The sequence below is a fragment of the Canis lupus genome, chromosome 2 (assembly GCF_011100685.1).
Source record: "Canis lupus familiaris isolate Mischka breed German Shepherd chromosome 2, alternate assembly UU_Cfam_GSD_1.0, whole genome shotgun sequence".
Lineage (NCBI taxonomy): Eukaryota > Metazoa > Chordata > Mammalia > Carnivora > Canidae > Canis > Canis lupus.
In genome coordinates this window covers 83,891,215-83,912,122 of record NC_049223.1, presented here as the reverse complement: position 1 = coordinate 83,912,122, position 20,908 = coordinate 83,891,215, and the positions used below count along the sequence as shown (strand labels likewise).

At 51.2% G+C, this 20,908-nt stretch overlaps 1 protein-coding gene across 4 annotated transcripts in view; it reads left to right on the top strand.

The window, feature by feature from the left end:
• Positions 1-20,908, top strand: part of CLCN6 (chloride voltage-gated channel 6) — a 34,862-nt gene that overhangs the window by 9,673 nt on the left and 4,281 nt on the right. For 2 of the 4 annotated variants that reach the window (XM_038532010.1, XM_038532009.1), the window contains 18 exons: positions 2,054-2,120; positions 5,390-5,496; positions 6,092-6,218; positions 6,862-6,929; positions 8,163-8,221; positions 9,028-9,160; positions 10,197-10,310; positions 10,632-10,798; positions 11,342-11,468; positions 14,458-14,584; positions 14,876-15,029; positions 15,134-15,293; positions 15,383-15,489; positions 16,484-16,670; positions 17,485-17,642; positions 17,826-17,982; positions 19,378-19,485; positions 19,636-19,761. In XM_038532010.1, coding sequence (XP_038387938.1) covers positions 2,054-2,120; positions 5,390-5,496; positions 6,092-6,218; positions 6,862-6,929; positions 8,163-8,221; positions 9,028-9,160; positions 10,197-10,310; positions 10,632-10,798; positions 11,342-11,468; positions 14,458-14,584; positions 14,876-15,029; positions 15,134-15,293; positions 15,383-15,489; positions 16,484-16,670; positions 17,485-17,642; positions 17,826-17,982; positions 19,378-19,485; positions 19,636-19,761 — 2,253 coding nt within the window. Of the gene's footprint in view, positions 1-2,053; positions 2,121-5,389; positions 5,497-6,091; positions 6,219-6,861; positions 6,930-8,162; positions 8,222-9,027; positions 9,161-10,196; positions 10,311-10,631; positions 10,799-11,341; positions 11,469-14,457; positions 14,585-14,875; positions 15,030-15,133; positions 15,294-15,382; positions 15,490-16,483; positions 16,671-17,484; positions 17,643-17,825; positions 17,983-19,377; positions 19,486-19,635; positions 19,762-20,908 lie in introns of those variants that run through there. The other 2 variants (XR_005356192.1, XM_038532011.1) reach the window with 2 other exon arrangements.

Sequence of the window (20,908 nt, the reverse complement as noted above, 5' to 3'; positions counted from 1 at the left end):
CCTGTCAGGTGGACAATAAAGTGGGGGGAGCACTTCATGGAAAATGAGGTCATTCTGTAGGGAAAAAACAAAATTGTGGGATAAAACCAGCCATTACACCCTTTCCTTTAGTATGGCATGCCAGTAAACAGGATACCGTAGATGTCAATTTACTGTAATGTCCTCGGCTGCCTTCCTGCACATTGCTTGTTTTATCTAGAAGGTAGAGCTGGTGGCTGTGGATAGCCTGAATGCACAGGGTTCTGGGGTCAGCTTGGTCACAGATGAATCACAGACAAGAAAAGATTATGAAACACTGCCAAATTCTGTAGTAGCACATGGCCCAGAGTCCTCACTGCTGACCTAACCAAACTTAAAGCTGGGGAAGAGAAACTGGAAAAGTCAGCAGTCAGAATGATCCACGTCAGATCTGATTTTCCATGATTACAGTGTTCAACTCTGCGGTCTTCGTCCATTCGAGCTACTGTAATAAAATACCATAGACTTGCAGATGGCTTACTCAACAGATGTTTATGTCTCCCAGTCCTGGAAGCCAGAAGTTCAAGATCAAGGTGCCAACAGATTTGTTTCTGGTGAGGGCCTGCTTCTTGGCTCCTGGCTATATGCTCACAGGGCAGAAGGGGGCAAGAGCTCTCTGGGGTCTTTCATAAGGCCACTGATCTTATTCATGAGGGCTCCATGCTCAGGACTTAATTACCTCCCCAAAGGTACCACCTCCTAATGCCATCACAGTGGGGGCTAGAATTTCAACAGATGAATTTGAGGGAGACACAGTGTTCAGCCTGTAACAGGTTATATGTATTTCTAAGCAGCAGCCTGTTTATCTCACCGGAACTGACTACAAGTCTCATTCTTGATTCTGTGTGATAATACCCATAAACTGTAAGCACGTATTTAGTATAATACAGCCACAAAGGCTGACCAGTTTTTATTTTCCTGGCATTTGTCAGATTTTTACTGTAGTAAATTCAGAGGTCAAGGAACGTTCTACTAGTTAAGACAAATGGCATTCAGAAGGCCTCTTTGGTAACATTCTGTTGTGGGTTAAAACTTGGGTTGGTTTAATTGTTTTATTGAAATTTCAGTGTCTGTTTTGCTATATATAGGTTTCTGGTTGCAAATTTCCCTGTAATCATAATCACGAGCCGTCTACTTGTTAGTCTTTCTGCTACTTTCATACCAAACTCCTTGGAACTGCCATTTATCGATACTAGCAACTTCACTAGTCCTCTCACATCATCCCCTCACGTTGCTGGAAGGCCGACTTCCCTTTATTACTTAGCAACTAGCTCCTCTTGCTACTGGCTCGTTTATCCTTCCATCTGTCACAACCTATTGCTTCATTCAGTATTTAAAAGCCTCCGGGCATTGGCTTGAGGGAAGGTTGGAGCTAAAGGCCTGAAGCCTTTGATCCTGAATCCACCAAATCATGGGCTTGTCCAGTTCTCCCTTAAGCCCAGAGCAAAGACTTGGGTCTTAAAGTGGGCAGGTGGGCTGAGTGGTTTTCTCTACTTACCAGGGTGGTTACCAGGGTAACCATTGGCTGCAAATCAGAATAGTGCCCTACAAAGTATAAAATAGTAATAACAAACACGCAAAAGCCATATACACCTGAGTAAATGTTGTCTTTCAAAGTAACATCCTAAGCTATATGCTTAATCAGCTAAGCATCACTGAAGGTATTACTGGAGTTCTTTTTCTGAAACTGCCTTTGGAAAATGCTGAGCGGCTCCTCCCTTGATTCTAGATTATTTTCCTAGGCACCGGATGGTCTTCCTTGCTTTCACAGCTTTTCCTGCATCCTTTCCTTTTGTTTTACTCTCCTTCTCTCAGCTTAGCTATGCCCTCTTCCTTTGTCCTCTGGAGGGCGATGGGGCCAGGCTGGCAGGAAGTCTCCTGGTGAGTCAGAGTGATGAGCAAGAAACCTGTTCACTCATTGTCTCTTGGTAACACGGGTGCATGTACCAGCCAGGAAAGGACATCACAGCCTTTGAGTGAAGTGTCTGCACCACGGTGAGGAAAAGCTGTGTGACGGTTCACTTGCTCTTCACAGGTGGGTCTCTTTGTGGACTTTTTCGTGCGCCTCTTCACCCAGCTCAAGTTTGGAGTGGTACAGACATGTATCCTTTTAATGGCTCTTGGTGTTCCCAGAAGTCAGCAGTTTCTGCCTCTGCTTTCTTGTCCAGAGACTAGTAGACATGATCTAGTGAAGAGCTATTTATTAATCATTTGGTTTCATTTTTTAGTTACCATTGAAGGACACAAGAAGGGCAGCCCTGGTGGCCCAGCGGTTTAGCGTCACCTTCAGCCCAGGGCGTGATCCTGGGGTCCCGAGATTGAGTCCCACATTGGGCTCCTTGCATGGAGCCTGCTTCTCCATCTGCCTGTGTTTGTGCCCCTCTCTCTCTCTGTCTCTCATGAATAAATGAATAAAATCTTTAAAAAAAAAAAAAAAAGACACAAGAGGAAGACTTTAATAGAAAGAGACTCACATTATACCACAATAATGCCTGTTTGTGCCAATTACCTATAAACTCAGTGTGGTTCCAATCAAAACTCCCAATCGAGTTTTTCGTAGAACCAGAAAATTCTCTTCCTAAATTTGTCAGGAAGAGTAAAAGGGCCAAAAGTAGTTGAGACAGTTTGGAACAAGCACAGGCGCTTGCCCTACTCAATGTCAAGGCCTGCGTACTTTAAGATATGGTCACTGAAACTGCACTATTGGTGCAGGAATTGTCAATTAGGTCAATGGAAGATAACAGAGGAGCAGAAATTGGCTTGTGCATATGAAGAAGTAGGGTGAATGACAGAATTAAGTCGGTGAGGAAGAGATGGGCGTGATAAAAGATGCTGGGATGTTTCGGTGATCCATCTGGAAAAATATAGATTCCTACTTTGTACTATAAATTAATTCCAGATGGATTGAAGATGTAAATAGGCAAAACAAAACTTTCAGAGAAACTCCAGGAGGCACAAAGTGAAAGGGAAAAGATCAATAAACTTGACCATGTCAAATTAAGTTTGTTTTTCATACAAGCAAAAAACCCAAACCACAGCAGTAAAACACCATAAAGAAGGTGAAATACAAGTCCACGGCCTAGGAGAGGTTACTCACTGTATATTTAAGAGACAAGTAATTAGTATCTAGAACACCAAAAGAACTACAGATCAGTAAGAAAAAAGCCCAAACAGCCCAATAGAAAAATAAGCGGAGGATGTGAACAGGCAATTCTCAGAGGAGGGAAATGGAATGGTCAGTAAATCAACCTATAGAAGAGGTAAGGGGAGCCCTCTTACCACTAACCAAGGAGATGGAAATTAAATAGCAAGATACACCCCTTCTGACTCCCCAACCCTCTTTCCCATGTGGACCTTGGACGTATACAAAGATGTTCATTACAGCTTTGTGATTGCAGAAAGCTGAAATCACACCAAATGGGACAACAGAAAAATTGTAGTGTGCACATACAGTATAATTTTTTTTTCTCAACGATTTTATTTATTTATTCATGAGAGACACAGAGACACAGGCAGAGGGAGTAGCAGGCTCCACGCAGGGAACCCGACGTGGGACTCGATCCCGGGTCTCCAGGTTCACGCCCTGGGCCAAAGGCAGGCGCTAAACCACTGAGCCATCCAGGGATCCCCTATGCAGAAGTTAAAATGAATGGACCAGAACTGTGTAGTTCAATATGGCTAATTCTCAGAAACTTGATGTTGAAGGAGAAAAAAGGAAATTGTAGAATGTGTGTAAAGTGCAATCCCATTTTAGTTTTAGAGACACAACAATACGGCTATGTATAAAAATGCATAGGGAATGAGACTTAGTCGGTAGAGCATGGAGCTCTTGATCTTGGGGTTGTGGGCTTGAGCCCCATGTTGGGTGTAGTAATTACTTAAAACTAAGTACATATAGGGAAGATCTACAATAGTTTTAGGTTAGTGGTTTCTCCCAGGGAAGAGAGGGAGGGAAACAGGATTTGTTTTGTGGTATCTAACATTTTAATTTTTTAAAAAAATCTGGGGCAAATATGGCATAACGTCAAGATTTGTTAAAGAGAGGGATGTAGGGGGAAGGGTGTTTGTTGCTTTTTATACCATTTGAAGTATTGATTTGAAATGTTGGGGTCCAGGAGCAAATGGTCAAAGGATTCTTGAGACATTTTTGGTGCAAAAATGGTGGTTTTATTAAAGCACAGGGACAGGACCCGTGGGTAAAAAGAGCTGTACCAGGATTGTGAAGAGTGATTGATTATATTCTTTTAATTTGGGAGAGGTTAGGGATAGCGTTAAGTCTTTAAGGAATTTAGAAGCAAGGTCTGCAGGACCTTGCGGGGCTAGCTGGTAAGATAAGATTATTTAGTACTGTCTAGTAAAATCCTCGTCAGATGGATATCACTTGGGCCATGTGCTTGGAGGATGATTGCTAACCTGTATCTTGATGAGGTGGGGAGGGGGGGAGGGGCACAGTGGATAGAGATAAAGGAAGTTTCCAAGGGATTTTCATATGTTAAAGACAACTTATGGGATCCTGGGGATCCACTAACTTCAAGCTAAGGCTGCTTTTCCCCCTCTAGCAAAGCATTAGCATGGAGGCCACCGAGCTCCTCAAGAAAGGTCACTCTGCCTGCCTTAAGTATTTGTCAGTGGGCTGCAAGTTGTAAGGAAGTTTAATTTTTTTCTACATTTCTTTTGCCTTCATTCTCCACATCAGTATTTCATAATTTTTTTTTTTTTTTAAGATTTTGACGTATTCATGAGAGACAGAGAGGCAGAGACACAGGCTGAGGGAGAAGCAGGTTTCCTGCAGGGAGCCCGATGTGGGACTCGATCCCAGGACCCGGGGTCATGACCCGAGCCAAAGGCAGACACTCAGCCAGTAGAACATGTTAACTCTTGATCTTGGGGTTGTGAGTTCAACCCCCGTGTTGGGTGTGTAAAGATTATTTTAAAATAAAATCTTTAAAAAACATCAAATCAAATCTTTTTAAAAATAAACATAAATGGTTCCTGATGTAGAAGAACTCTCAGATAAGTTTTTGTTTTTTTTTTTTTAAGATTTATTTATTTATTTGACTGAGAGCTGGGGTGGGAAAGGGGGAGAGAGAGAATCTTAAGCAGACTCCCCGCTGAGCATGGAGCCATTGTGGGGCTCAGTCTCCCCACCCTGAGATCATGGCCTGAGCTGAAATCAAGTGTCATGCCTGACACTCAGCTGAGCCACCCAGGCACCCTCAGGTTTTCTTATTCAAGTTTACATTGGAGAACAGGAAGATGTGCAGTAAGCAGCCAACATGTTTTAGAAGAAGAGACACTGCACTATTTCCTACCAGTGATGGAGGGATGCCCCTGACTGGCAAGCGTGTTTTCCTTAACCCCGGGTCTGTAGCGGTGGAGGAGTGCAGCCAGAAAGGCTGCCTTGCGCTGTCCCTCCTTGAGCTCTTGGGTTTCAACTTGACCTTTGTCTTCTTGGCAAGCCTTCTTGTCCTGATTGAGGTGAGGTGGTGTGGGTTTTGCCTTTTGGCTGATGAGGTTTGGGATTCCTCCATCTTCGCTTCTGGAATGTCAGGAAACTCAATTAGCCTTGGGATATAGATTTCTGCAGAAAGCGGCCCCTCCTACACTTAGAGTTATTTCTGAAAGTAGAAGTTCGGCCTCTGGTGAAATGACAAAGGAAAAGTGGATTAGGAGGGTGGTTCTCAACCTCAGGAGCACATTAGAATCACCTGGGCAACTTTAAAAGTGACTTTAAATAACTTTAAAATACTTTTAAAAATGGCTCCTGCACAGCTCTAGTGAGTGAGATCAGAATCTCCGGAAGCAGGAGTGTCTGCATTAGTAGATGCACGGCCCCCAGGTGATGCCGAATCACCAGAACTTGTTAGGGGTGCAGCTGTTCCTGTTGCCCCTCAGACCTGCGGAGTCAGAAACCCAGGGTGGGGCCCAGCATCCGTCTAACAGACCCACCGGGGGATGCTGATGCTTAAGGAAGACGGGCAGTTCCCCCTTGTTAGCAGGGTTGTTGCGGGCAAGCCACAGAACCGGTGGACTTCTATTTCGACTTCATGGGCATCCTTCTCTCCCCCATCAGCCGGTGGCAGCAGGCTCCGGGATACCCGAAATCAAGTGCTATCTGAATGGTGTGAAGGTGCCCGGGATCGTCCGTCTCCGGACCCTGCTCTGCAAAGTCTTTGGAGTGCTGTTCAGTGTGGCTGGAGGTGAGGAGGGTCTTTCTGACCTTTAGTCTTCCAAGTATTCAAGAGGTGAAGATGACAAGAGGTACTGCGTATATAAATTAAGTAGATTTGGATTTGAAAGGCCTGCCTTCTAACAGATCTCTGCCCTGCGTATTGATGGGTTATTTTTTAAACGTGGGCAATGTTAGTAAGTTGCCGGTCAGAGATATCTGACCAACACACACTTAGCTTTGAAGTGGAATGACCGTTTGGTTGGTGGAGTTAGCTTTTAGCAAAGTCAGCAAGATTTTTGTGTTAACAACCAGATAGTAAATATCTTAGGCTTTTTGAGCCAAGAGGCAAAATGGGAGGTACGATGCAGGCACTCAAACGTATATAACCATTTGAAATAGATCCATGTGAGGACGTAAAAGCCGTTCTTAGTTCCCAGGCTGTAGAAACAGGCATCGAGCCTGTCTTGGCCCATGGACTAGAGTTTTCAGACTCCTCATTTTAAAGAGTAGTTTTTCTGATTTGATGAGAATTTGACTCTTTATCTTACAAAGTCACGTCATCACCTCTGTTGTATAGTGATCAAGAGAAAGGTCTACCTAGCAAAGGTCTCCTAACCAAGAGAGCTTTTTGTGCTGACTTGATGGTCTCCCCGTTTTCCACCTGTCCCCAGGGCTCTTTGTGGGGAAGGAAGGCCCCATGATCCACAGTGGAGCAGTGGTGGGAGCTGGCCTCCCTCAGGTAAGAGCTGGTGGGCTGGGAGGACAGGTCCCTTGGCAAGGGCCCCTGGGCAGGGCCAGGTCCACAGTTAAGTTTGTAACAGATCCATCGGGAGCACCTAACATGGCCTCGGGAGCTGATGTCGGTTTGGGTTGATGTGAAACTGCTCTGGTCCCCCAGGAGAGTGGGTAACCGGTACCCCTGGGTTTTAACAAGGCCCTGCTGAGTACTTGGAGCGGCGACAGGACACTGAGAAAGTGTTCAAGTGAAAGTCACCTGGTACCACAGGCCAGTACTGAGCACCGGCCCATCAGGCAGTTGATAGATCACCTCAGCTGCCAAAACGTGCTGCCGAACCCCAAGGGGTTGGACACACGGACCGGGCCGGTTCCAGACCCGGGTCTGTGGTGAGGCCATTGGAAGGAGCACAGGAATATTAGCTGCTGCTGTTTGCTAAAGTGCTTTCTGGGCCAGAGTCTCTGTGTAGCAGCTTCTTTCTTTCTTGGAGTCACTGCAGGGGTTTGCTTGTCCTCATCCTCCCCATTCTCAGTTGAGGAAACCAGGGCTTAGCACTGGCTCGGGCCTGCAGAGAGCCTCTTCTTAAGGCTTATTCCAGATCCCTGGCTGCAAGTTTGAGACGTCTCTGTTCCTTTGAACCGCCCCTTGTAGATGGTTAGTTCTCGGGCCGTCATGGGAGGGAGTCGCTGTGGCTGTGGGCCGTTGACGGAAAGGAGAGAAGACTCTTTCGTCCAGAGTCCATCTGTTTGTCTCTCTTTTGTGACTGCATCCTCTCCTTTATGTCAAGCACCTGGCCTACCAGAAGTGGGCTGAGAGGCCGAAGGAGGCTAGGGGAGGCTAGGGGAGGACGGGTGGCAGCGTGAGAACTTGCTGGGCTCATTGGACGCTGGCTCCTTGAGCCCCTTCCACACCCACATCCCCTGATCAGAGCCCACTTCATCTTCAGCAGCAGCTTTCATTTCCTCCTTCCACCCAGCAGTTTCCCCTTTTTCTGTCTGATGTGTTGACTGTGTACCACATGCAATTTCCAAAGATCCTAGAAATCTGAGGGGCAAGAAAAGAAGCTCCTCCCAGAAGTAACGATTTTTTTTCCACGTTGCTGTTCTGGCCTCTTCCTTCTTGCAACACATCTGCCTGGGTGTGCTGAAGCAAAGGGGACCTTCTGGTGCCTTGGCTTCCTGCAGCTCTGGTCCCTGTGGGCATTCCCCACACACACTTTGTTTTCTCTTTCTCTAGTTTCAGAGCATCTCCTTACGGAAGATCCAGTTTAACTTCCCCTACTTCCGAAGTGACAGGTATGGAAACTCAATCCAGTTCATTTCCTGCTCCTCGGATCCGACTACAGTCACAGTAGCTGGCTCACCGGCTGCCCTGCTGGGCAGGCTGCGTGCAAGACCCACCTGTCAGAGTGGAGGGGGGGCTTTGATGCTTCTGAAAATAAGCACGAGGGCCAGGCTGACATCGTAGCTTCTATTTTGTCAGGACATAAGGCCTAGAACCATCTCAGTGAAGATGGTCCAATATTGAAAACACGACCAAGAAAGTCCACAGGCGTATTATCAATAATGTGTTTTATATTCCAAAGTGATGTTCTTGGTCAGCTGCCTTTCTGGGTTAGAAAGTGCTTGTCTGGGTACTTTTTCGCCCGGTGGGATTTGCATGTGTACTGACGTGCGCACCCTGCCCGGCCTTTGGAATCGGCCCTGAGTTCAGAGTTGTCCTCCTACTCATACTGGGATTCCCGTAGATCACTTACCCACTCCTCTGCGTGTAACCAGCACTCTGACGTTGTCACTGATGCTGTGGCTTTCCGGGAGAAAGATCTGGTAAGAGCACAGCTCACACGGCCAGAAGTCTGTGCTCTGGTGACGAGATCCCACGTTCAGAGCGGACTGACGTCAGGGAGCCCCTCCGACTAAGGGGAGGGTTTGAGTAAACCATATTTGCTGGTGAGTCTGCCTGCCAGACACCTGCCCCTCGTAAGCCCTGACTGTGGGTCACGGGTCCCAGTGTTGGTGGACAAGGAAGTGAACAACTGCCTTTTGCCTCCTGAGGACTCTTGCTCTTCTGGGTAAATCACCTCTCCGTCTTCTCCCCTCAGAGACAAGCGAGACTTTGTATCAGCAGGGGCGGCTGCTGGAGTTGCTGCAGCTTTCGGGGCTCCCATCGGGGGTACCCTGTTCAGTCTGGAAGAGGGCTCGTCCTTCTGGAACCAGGGGCTCACGTGGAAAGTGGTAAGGAGCACTTGCAGTGAAGCCTCTCCTAAATTAGCCACTGCCTCCAAAACGAAACTGGACATCTCTTACGTGGTACAGTTACCTGTCGTTTTGATGAAACCAGGAGAGTTGACTTTGTTAGAAATATCTTTGTTCAGTGGAATACTACTTAGCCATCTAAAAAAATAAATCTTGCAACTTGCAAAGATGTGGATGGAACTAGGGGGTATTATGCTAAGTGAAATGAAGTCCATCAGAGAAAGACAACTACCATACAATCTCACTCATATGTGGAATTTAAGAAACAAAACAGGATCAGAGAGGAAGGGAGGGAAAAATGAGAGAGCGAGAGATAAACCACAGGAGACTCTTAATCGTCGGAAACAGGGTCACTGCAGGGGGGGCGGGCTGGGGTAAGTGGGGGATGGGCATGAAGGAGGGCACGAGATGTAAGGAGCACTGGGTGTTCTGTAAGACGGATGAGTCTCGCCTACCTCTGACACTAATGATACGTTATATGTTAATTAATTGAATTTGAATTTTAAAAATTAAAAAAAAAAGAAATTCTTTTGCTCTAGACCAGTAAGTCCAAACTATAGTACTTTTTCTGTACTTTTCATGTTAAGGCCTCCTGTCCGTTGTCTCTTGAGAAACCACGTGGCATGAGAACAGGAGACCAGCTGGGGGCAGAGGCAGACAGGCAGTGGCAGGGGGTGGACTTGAGCCCTGCCCAGTCCCTGACCTGAGGCTACCCTGTTCCTCCTCTTGTAGCTACTCTTCCTTTTCGGCCACAAGATCTAGTCCGTAACAGGCTCTAGATAAATAGGCTCTCCTGGTAGGCTGCTGAGTGCACACCCCTCACAGCCTGATTCGCAGTTTTCCACACCTCCGGTGTGCCCGCTGGGGGTGGGGGGGGTCCCAGGTCTCCACACAGACCTGGAGTTTCTTCGGGGTTTCTGCAGGGGAGCAGGAGGTTTCCTGAGGCCCCGAGCGCCCAGGAGGAAGTAGGACTTGTCTCTACTGAGTGTTCCTGTGTTTGTCACCTGTCTCCTAGCTCTTTTGTTCCATGTCTGCCACCTTCACCCTCAACTTCTTTCGTTCTGGGATTCAGTTTGGAAGTTGGGGTTCCTTCCAGCTCCCCGGATTGCTGAACTTTGGCGAGTTTAAGGTATGTTTCATCCTTTCTTCCATAGTTTTTGGGGTCATGGGGGGTGTTTTGGTTTTACTTGACCCATGAAAAATGCTCTTATTAATAAGCAAAGTACCTGAGAGCAGTTGTCAGAAGGGTAGGTAGAGCTTCTAGTGGGGCCTGTCTGCCTCGTTAGACGCCTGTGCATGCTCAGTGCTCGGTGCGGGCAGGCTTCCAGCACTGCATTGGCTCTCGTAGGTGGAAAGCTCGCCTCTTATTTCTGTCTTCTCTGCTTCTGTCCCTTCCTGTTCTCATGGGCACTCTGGTTTTTCTCTCTCCCTCCCTTGCCCCTTCTCTCAGTGCTCTGACTCTGATAAAAAATGTCATCTCTGGACAGCTATGGATTTGGGTTTCTTCGTCGTGATGGGGGTCATTGGGGGCCTCCTGGGAGCCACATTCAACTGTCTGAACAAGAGGCTTGCAAAGTACCGTATGCGAAACGTGCACCCGAAACCTAAGCTCGTCAGGTACCTGGTCGCCTCCCCCAGCCTGCTGTGGCTCCCTGAGCTTCCTGTGGACCAGGCCATCTCTCCCGAGGAAGGCACTCGTGCGAGCTGACTCTGCTTCCCACACCAGCTTGATTTCATGTCTAAGCCTAAAAATGTAGACCGGGTCCTAGATCTACTCTATTTGTCAGACAGGCCAAAAGTCTGAGTCTGAGCTTAATTTATATCAGAGGTGCTGGTTGCCTCCCAGCCACAAGGACACACGGCAGAGTCAGAAGGGTTGATGAGACTCTTGCCCCTGGACCTAAAATGGAAGGCTGTTGTGTTCCTCAGAGGGAGAGGAAGTGGGTGTAGCAGCCCATGTTACTGGTACCCCCAGCTGACGTACAAATTGCCAGGATAGAGCAAGTCGCTGGCAAATTCTGCACGTGTGCTCTCTTACTCGGGCTGCTGGCATGCTCTTTGGGGGAAATGAGGGTTGGGGGTAGACAGGGCTGTGTTGTTTAGTTCCCGAGGCTGGGGGGTCTTTCTATTCCATAGTAACAGCTGTGCTTTGCTTCCTAGAGTCCTCGAGAGCCTCTTGGTGTCTGTGGTAACCACCGTGGTGGTGTTTACGGCCTCGATGGTGTTAGGAGAGTGCCGACAAATGTCTGCTTCGGGTCAAATCGGTAATGACTCCTTCCAGCTCCAGGTAAGCGCTGCGCACCCCGCCTTTGCCCTATTCCCACAAAGACGATGATTCCACAAACGTGTGATTGGCCTCTGCTTGCAGCCGGGAGAGGTGTTTCCTTGCTCCATGCCTGTATCCGGTCTGCAGGAGCCTTTTCACTGAAGAGAAAAGACTGTCTTCCTCTTGTCTTTCTCTGTCTTTTTCACTTCTATGAAGAGTCATGGTCATCGTAGAAGGAAGCTCCTCTCTCTCTCTTTCTCTCTCTCTCGTTCTCTCTCTCTTTGTTGAACAAAAGTAACTGGAGACAAGCTCAGGAAGCAGACGACCGCTTCTTCACCAAACCCCAGTTTACTCTTACCACTTCACCCCTGAAAGGTGCCCACCAGCCTCACCCCCATGGTTGTGAGCATCACCCTTGAGACAGGGAGAAAGGAATGTCTGCCTCAGGGTGATCGGTGCTCTGGCTCTCTGGGCATCTTGTTCTTACTGGGCTTAGGTTCTGGCCTATGCTCTTTTTCCATTTCTCCTCTCTTCTAGGAATATGTAGTACTTTCTAGAACCTTTTCTTGAAAGAGCAGAGGCAGTGAGGGAGGCATTCCAGCTTACTCTGCCCTGATAATCTCTGGTCCAAGCTAGTGGCTCTGAGAGCTGCCTGTGGTCAGCCAGATGTGTGGTTCTGGCCCCTAGGGGTGAGGCTCAGGAACGGTCCCTAAGTTCCTTGTCATCTTGTTGCCCCTGCGGAGCTTCGTGGGGACTCTGTCTTGGATGGCTGCCCCTTTGGTGTCCCCAGGAATGTCCATGAAGAGTAACAAGTGTTAGATCGGAGGTTGCCAAACTGTGGCCCATTGGCCAAATGTGGCTTTGGCAACTGCTTGTTTTTCTGTAGCCCTCTAGCTAAAGAATGGTATTCACATTTTTAAAGAGTGTTTAGGAAAAAAAGAATATACAGCAGAGACTCTGTGGCCTATGAAATCTAAAATTCTTACTGTGTGGCTATTTATGGAAAAAATTCACCAACCCCTGTTACTTGCTAATACTGAGGCTACCTCATTACAGAGCAGTATTTCCTAGACGCATTCTGTGGAACCCTGATGCATATGATTCAAAAACAAATGGAAAAAAATCCTGTGGTCTAAGGGGTTAGCCAAAATTAAACGAATTGCTTTAATACAGGACATTTTAGGGCGTTTAAAATTCTGTAAGTGTTACAAGTGTTTGGAGTATTTCTTGTGCGCCAGCTGTCCCACCAAGCACTCACATACATGACTTCGTGTGGTCTTTACCACCGCCATGCTGGCTGCTGTTATTATCCACGTTTACAGAGGAGAAAACAACGTGAGGCCTCTCTTTTTATTTATTTATTTATTTATTTATTTATTTATTTATTTATTTATTTTTTATTTTCTTTTATTTTTCTTGAAATTTTCTTTATTTATTTGAGAGTCCGTGAGAGAGCAGCAGAGGTGAAGCAGGCTCCCCACTGAGCAGGGAGCCCGATGTGGGACTCGATCCTAGGACCCAAGGATCATGACCTGAGCCAAAAGCAGACGCTTAACCGACTGAGCCATCCAGGCGCCCCACAAAGTGAGGTCTTGACCTGCTCTCACAGGGGATAGTATATGCCATGAGGTCAGCATTAACGTATTTCACAGGTGAGGCAGCCAGAGCGTTACAGAATGAAGTGCCGCTCCCACGGTCGCTGTAGAGTGGCCGTCTGATGCTGGAGCCTCTGCTCTGCCTTCAGCAGGTCTTCTGAGCTCCAGCAAGTGCTGTGATGCATCTCCGCCCATTTGACGCAGGACTCTTTCCAGGGAGCCCCTGGGCCTGGTGTACCCCCCGACATGGTTTGGGAAACCCTGCACGTGTGGATCATCCCGTGGTCGCCTCATTGTGAGCCACACACGTTTCTCCTTTGGCTGCTCGTCTCTGCCAGGTTCCACCAGGAGCGGGTACTGACCTGCTTCTCTTGGCGGTCTTCAGCCATCCTGCCCAGGCAGGCCCACCTGGCAGGACTGCACCCCCATCACCTAGTGTGGTGATAGTGTCCACATAAGGGTATCTCTACAGCATCCCCGACAGACTTGAATCCAGGAAAGTCCATTCCTTTCAGTGAACCGTGTACTAACACTCTGTGTGTGTGCGCGCTGGGGTAAATGTGAAGTATACCAGCTGCACCGTTGGACACTATCAGCTACAAAATAAGGACTATCCTGCTCTGCTGTGTCGGGTACACTTGGACCCAAGCTCGAGCTTGTAAATAACCCTCGTGTGTTTGCAAAAAATAAAAATAAGGACTGTCCTACTCCAGCGCCTTTGCCCCTGATGAGTCAGGCAAGTAACTCCAGCGCCTTTGCCCCTGATGAGTCAGGCAAGTATCAGGATTCCATTGTCCTGCACAAAATGGTGGAGAGAGCAAGAGGTCTGAGATATGGAGAAATAACCTCTTTTCCCAGGTTGGGTTTTGTTCAGCCAGCTGGGCCTTGGAGGGAGAGGCAGGAGCATCCAGGCCCCATGTGGGAGTGTGTTTTCTTCTGCAGAAAATTCAGGGCAGAGACCTTTTCCATTTGGAGCCAAAGTTGGGGTGTGGGGTCAGGCAGTACCCAGGCCTGTCCTCCACCATCACCTGTCAACTCCCAGCTACTCACCTGTCACCTGCCTCGTCTCCCCCACAGTGCACAGGGGCTGTTGGGCCAGACTTCCAGTGGTATCACTTACAGAATTAGCACTGGGAGGGGAAGCAGAGCCAGATCCGTGGTGTTTCATTGTCGTAACTCAAGCGCCCTCATCCCAGGTCTTTCTTTCTCAAAGTGTAAGGAATATAGTCTCATGGTTGACTGCTCTTGGCTAGAGATGTATTTTTTTTGCCACCTGTCTCATCTCCCAGTAAAGCTTGCAAGCCAGACTTTCTCCACCTCAGCGGAGACCTGCCACTCCAAGACTTTGAGCGCCCTGGTCACGTATGCGGACTTTGTACTGCCCTTGTACTAACTTTTTGATCCCTGTGTCTTAGGTCTCGTCAGAAGATGTCAATTCAAGTATCAAGACCTTTTTCTGTCCCAATGAGACTTACAATGACATGGCCACACTCTTCTTCAATCCCCAGGAGTCTGCCATCCTTCAGCTTTTCCACCAGGATGGTGAGTATCTGGGAGCCTGCCCGTTCTTGGGTGATTGTTTTCTTTCTGCAGGGAACAGATGATGGTTCCTCTACACCTTCTGTTGGCCCATAGACACGGCCAGGCTTGCCCTCAATTCTGATCAAAATAGGACTTTTCTTTTGTACTAGCAACCCAGACAAGGCTAGAGTCTCTGCCTCCAGTGTTGGAAGTGAACTGGTTGGGGTGTGGAAGGACCTGGGATGGGCCAGGGCAGCCCGGTGGACCTGGTGGCACCTGGTGGTGGAACTAAGGTTGGTTCTTGCCTCGCAGGTACTTTTAGCCCAGTCACTCTGGCCTTGTTTTTCGTGCTCTACTTCCTGCTCGCATGTTGGACCTATGGCATTTCTGTTCCAAGTGGCCTTTTTGTGCCTTCCCTGCTGTGCGGAGCTGCTTTTGGACGTTTAGTGGCCAATGTCCTCAAAAGGTAAGTGTGTGCATGTGTGTGTGCGAGCATGGCCATGTGTGCATGTGCACACGTGTGCAAACCTTGTCACTCTAAGCCGTGGTCTTGGTTTCTCTCTTGCCCAGCTACATCGGCTTGGGCCACATCTATTCGGGGACCTTCGCCCTGATTGGTGCCGCAGCTTTCCTGGGCGGGGTGGTCCGCATGACCATCAGTCTCACGGTCATCCTGATCGAATCTACCAACGAGATTACATACGGGCTCCCCATTATGATCACTCTGATGGTGAGTACTCCCCCTCTGGGCCTCTCTCAGGCGCAGGGCCGAGCTCAGCCCCCCAGCAGCCTCTTTTCAATCTTTCCTCTGTGTTTCAGGTGGCCAAATGGACAGGGGACTTTTTCAACAAAGGCATTTATGATATCCACGTGGGCTTGCGGGGCGTGCCGCTCCTGGAATGGGAGACAGAGGCGGAAATGGACAAGTGAGGCTCGCCCTTCTCTTCTGTCCTGGTTGCAGAATGTATGACCTCGGGCCCGAGGGTGGGGAGTGGTGTCATCAGGGTGGGGAGTGGGGTGGGAGTCCAGTGAACTGGTAGGTAACTACGGAAGCAGCGGGGTGTGGTGGGAGCTGAGGGCCGGAGGCGGGCGGCTGCTGCATGGTTTGGTGTGGCTCCCATGGCCTCCTGGTTCAACATGAAGGCAGGTCTCTGATCAGGTCTGCGTTAGGACCGGATGTTTCCGCTAAGGGTCTGCTGAGCCCTGTGAGTGAGAACCAGCCTGCCCCACGCGTGCCCAAGGAAGTGTCATGCCATCAGCAGTGATTATTCTGGGCACAGTCGCCGATTTATCCATCAGCCTGCAAATGGTTTGGGCCTCCTGTGTCTGGGGATCCCACAAGGCCCTTATAGTCCAACAGAGGGATCAGCAAACTTCTGTAAAGGGGCCGCTGGTAAATCCTTTCAGCTTTGCAGGCCGCGTGGTCTCTGTCACAACTCCTCAGCTCTGTCACCGCAGTGCGGACAGAGCCGTGGACGATTGGTAAATGAGTGGGAGAGGCCAGATTTGACCTGGGACCTGCGGTTGCCCCCTGGTCTAAAGGGATAGCCCCCCCGCCTTTTTTTTTTTTTTTTTTTTGATAAATTCTGGTAGTACCATTAGCAATCCGTGATAACATGAGGAATTGCCACAGAGGGCTGAGGAAGGGATGGCCAGTCACCCAGGCAAGTAGGTGAGGTTTGTGCTGAGAGGATATTTTGTGTTGAGCTGAGGGGTGAGGAAAGGCCCACCGGCTTGGCAGAGCAGGGAAGTGCATTCCAGGCACGGGGAAGGGCACTTGCCGAAGGATAGAAGTACCAAGGAATGCGCGTGTGCAAGTAACTGCTGGAGGTGGCTCAGAAGGTGTGCGGGGGAGCCAGGACTCGCTCCTGGGGCACTGTGGGCTCTTGTGAGGCTGGACGGCTTTCCTCCCTCCCCCAGACTGAGAGCCAGTGACATCATGGAGCCCAACCTCACCTACGTCTACCCACACACCCGCATCCAGTCTCTAGTGAGCATCCTGCGCACCACGGTCCACCACGCCTTCCCGGTGGTCACGGAGAACCGGGGCAACGAGAAGGAGTTCATGAAGGGCAACCAGCTCATCAGTAACAACATCAGGTTCAAGGTACGGCAGCCGGAGGGAACGGTGGACGAGAAATAAGGTGCTCCCTGACGCACGCACCTGCTAGTGCTTGCCACACCCCGTAGATGGGGGCGCCGGTGGGCTCTCAGGGAGCATCAGCCTCCTTGTTCTTGTGGCAGTGAGTGTAGACGTGACCGCAAGTGTGGACTTTGCTGGCCGTCAGGACACGTGTCCATTCTCACCCAAGTAAATGCATGGATGGAATTTTTTGTCCTAGTCGGCATTGTTTGTGGTGTGTGAGTGGTTTCAGGAGCTTTCTAGAGTTGCCTAGGCAGAAATGGACTTTGGCCTTCTTAAGACAAAGACAAATCAGCTGGAAGCTGCAGGGCTGACCGGGGAGCTGGGGGACCAGAAGCGGTGCGCTGGGTGTGCAGGCGGCTGGCAGACCCCGGAGGGTGTTGGGAGGCGTGGCCACCAGCCTTTGCTCCTGATTTGAAATCTAGGCAGAGGAAGAGTCCCGTGTGCCCACCGTTGGCTCTGGGGGCCAGGCACACGGACGGTCCCACCATGACATCGCATGGGAAAGGGCTCCCCCTGGAGAGTCGAGGTGCTGTTCTCAAATCAAAGGAGGGGGGACATTGGGCTGGTCTGCACGCCCTGAGAGCGGAGAGGCTCCCTGCAGCCCCGGCCCGTGAGCCATGGCGAAGACGTCTTGCCATTGCTGTGTCGGCATAAGCTTGGCCTCACTGGACCCGCATCCTTAAGCTACGGAGGTGTCACGGTGGCGTACCGGGCCCAGCAATCCGTGGCCTCCCTGGTAGAAACCTCTGTCCCCATCACCCATTCCCACGCACAGAAATCCAGCATCCTCACCCGGGCTGGCGAGCAGCGCAGACGGAGCCAGTCCATGAAGTCATACCCGTCGAGTGAGCTACGAAACGTGTGTGACGAGCACCTCGCCTCCGAGGAGCCCGCCGAGAAGGAGGACCTCCTGCAGCAGATGCTGGAGCGAAGGTGAGAGCACGGCCCCCCGCTGCGTGGGCACCTGCTCGCGGGGCTCAGGAAGGGCCGGCGCTTTGCTCTGAGGCAGCTCCCGAGCTCCTTGGGGATTCGGGGAGCTGGTCAGGGACGTGGGGGCAAAGCAAGAAGCAATCCTGCTGAGGGTGTGCTAGGCAGCATCTGGTTTTTATATAACAGATACACTCCCTACCCCAACCTATACCCTGACCAGTCCCCGAGCGAAGACTGGACCATGGAGGAGCGCTTCCGCCCTCTGACCTTCCACGGCCTGATCCTGCGGTCACAGCTTGTCACCCTGCTCGTCCGAGGAGTTTGTTACTCTGAAAATCAATCAGTGAGTCTCTCTGGTCTGCGCTGGGATTCTGGAAGGCACAGGGTGGTAGGAGCACGGGGAACAGAAGTGGACCTTTGGGAGTCTGTGTGCCGGCGGGCTGCTGTCCCGTGCTTGTGCAGCCAGCCCCGTGGTCACCTCGGCCGTGGCCGGCGCCTGTCAGGTGACACGCGGTGGGGGGCTCCCCCAGGCCCCCTGACAACTGCTGCCCTTGTAGCCTGTAGACTTTTAATAGACTTTGAGTTTTTTTAAAATGCTGTTCTTCCCACTAATTTTTTTTTCTTTCATTTGGGTTTTGTAGAGACAAGTGGGGGTGGGTGGGGTGTGTTGTTCAAAGTGGTCCCTCTCGTGCCCTGAAGGCCTGGCCATCCCCACACACGTCACCCCCTGTAGACAAAGCCTGCAGAGGTTGCCCAGAGGCCTGCTTTCCAGACTGACTGTCCTGCTTGAGCTCTTGCCCACAGGAGCACAGGAGGGCCGAGGTGGGCTGCGTTAGAGGCCTTGTCTAAAGGCAGAAACCAGCCAGTGCTGGCCTGATGGAGCAGCGGGAGCTGCGTGCCGCTGGGCGGGCGGTGGGCGGAGAATGCAGCGTGCAGAGTGGAGCCGCGGGGAGAGTGACCAGGGCAGAGCAGTGACCAGCACTTGTGGCCACTGCGCCCAGCCTGAGACCCTGTTGGTGTGGCCCAGGTGCCCTTGGAGGGCTGAGGGCAAATGCGGGAGACGTGGGATGCAGGGGTGGGAACAGAGCCGCTGTGTCCAACTGCCACAGACCAGGTGGCTGCAAGCAGGAGGAACGCGTTCTTCCGTAGTTGTCAAGGCCGGAGTACAAAGCCCGCACGTCAGCGGGGCCTTGGCTTCCTCGTGCGTGGAGGCTGCCAGCCATGCCTGGCTCTCCTTGACCGTGGATCTGCCACTGCAGCCTCTGCTCCCGTGTCACGTGGTGTGCTCCCTGTGCGCCTCTCCTCTTGATATTGTCAGTGGACTGGGGCTCACCCCAATCCTGCCTGCCCTCTTCTGAACTGGCTTCTGTCTGCAGAGACCCTGCTTCTGACATGGCCACACCCACAGGGTAGCAGGAGTTAGCGCTAGTCAGGCGTGTCTTTTGAGAGACACGTCAACCCACGGGAGCTGGTAGGTAGCTCTGCTCTCACGTAGACTCCAGGGCAAGCCGTGTGCACCTCACAGACGGAGAGAAGCAGGTTCAGAGAGAGTAGGAGGTTCGCCGAGGGGCACAGCGAGGCTGGGAGCTGGCCTCGGGCCCCGGGCCTCTCACGGCAGAGCCCCCGTTCTGTACCACCTCGCACCAGGTGGGGCTGTGGACGTGGAGAGGGAGGGGCTGTGAATGTCCCCGACGGTGGCTGTACTGGGTACAAGGATGTGTCTTGGTTGGGATTGCAGAGCGCCAGCCAGCCGCGCCTGTCCTACGCCGAGATGGCTGAGGATTACCCGCGGTACCCCGACATCCACGACCTGGACCTGACGCTCCTAAACCCGCGCATGATTGTGGTGAGCAGGGCTGTCCCCGTGGGGCCGGGCCCCTGGAGGTGGCCAGCAGCCTGTCCTGCACGGAGCCGACCGCTGCTCGTCCGCGTGTTCGCGCCTCGTCCAGGGCAGGGCGTGAGTGGCCACAGGTGACTTGTGTTGTCTTCTCTGCAGGATGTCACCCCATACATGAACCCTTCGCCCTTCACCGTTTCACCCAACACCCACGTCTCCCAAGTCTTCAACCTGTTCAGAACGATGGGCCTGCGGCACCTGCCCGTGGTGAATGCCGTGGGAGAGGTGAGTCTGGTTTCCAGTCGTGCCCGCGGCTGTGCCTGCTTCTGGAAGGACCCCGTCCCCACTGTGTGAGTCAGGGCTTCCCACCCAGGAGGACCCCGGAGGACCCCGGAGGCCCCGTCCGCCGCTGCCCCCTGCACGCCCTCAGCTCGGCCAGCAGGTGTCGCCAGTGTCGCGAGCGCGGGGCGTCCGGGGCGTCCTCCTCCGTCCTCCGTCCTCCTGTCCTCCGCCAGCTCCTGCTCTTTCCGCCAGGCCTCGCAGGCCTCGCAGGCCTCGCCCAGCCTGCACCTCCTGGAGGAGGAAGGGGCTGCTCCCCGCCCGTCCTGGGCACTTAGGACAGTAAATGAGGGCATTTCCAGCAGGGCGCTCAGAATTGTAGAAGATCCAATTAGATACGACTAGTAATCAGTGCTACAGACTTTCCTGGTTTTTTTTTTTTTTTTAAATACATTTTTATTTTTTTTTAATTTATTTATGATAGTCACAGAGAGAGAGAGAGAGAGAGGCAGAGACACAGGCAGAGGGAGAAACAGGCTCCATGCACCGGGAGCCCGACATGGGATTTGATCCCGGGTCTCCAGGATTGCACCCTGGGCCAAAGGCAGGCGCTAAACCGCTGCGCCACCCAGGGATCCCGGTTTTTTTTCTTAGAACTTCTTTTTTTCCTCATCACACGGCTGTTTAGTTGTTAAAAAAGAAGAAAAAGAAAATACAGGGCAGGATAATATGAACAAAAGAGCAGTACCAAGCGCCCACCGCACAGAGGTAGCCACAGTCCTCCTAAGGTAGATCCTTTGGTGTTTTTCCCTCTGCGTCGAGGAGAGATTTTACGTATCAGGACCTAACGAGAGCGTCACCGCTGTGTGCACGGAGACCGTCCTGGTCTGGGCGAGCTGCGGGAGATGCCTCTCCGCGGCAGGAAGCGGTCCCTGATGGTGTCTTAGTGGGCTCGCCGGCGTCCCGCTGGCCACAGCCCTCTGGTGGGCGGTATTTAAGGGTCGCCATCCCCCTCGTGAGGCTTTTGATGCCCTTACGTTGCCAGTCTCCCCTCCGGGCAGTGAAACCTCGGTAAAGGAGCGCCGCCCAGCAGGACGCGGGCACAGCACAGCCTGCCCTGCTCTCCGGGGTGTGTGGTTGCACTGATCAAACT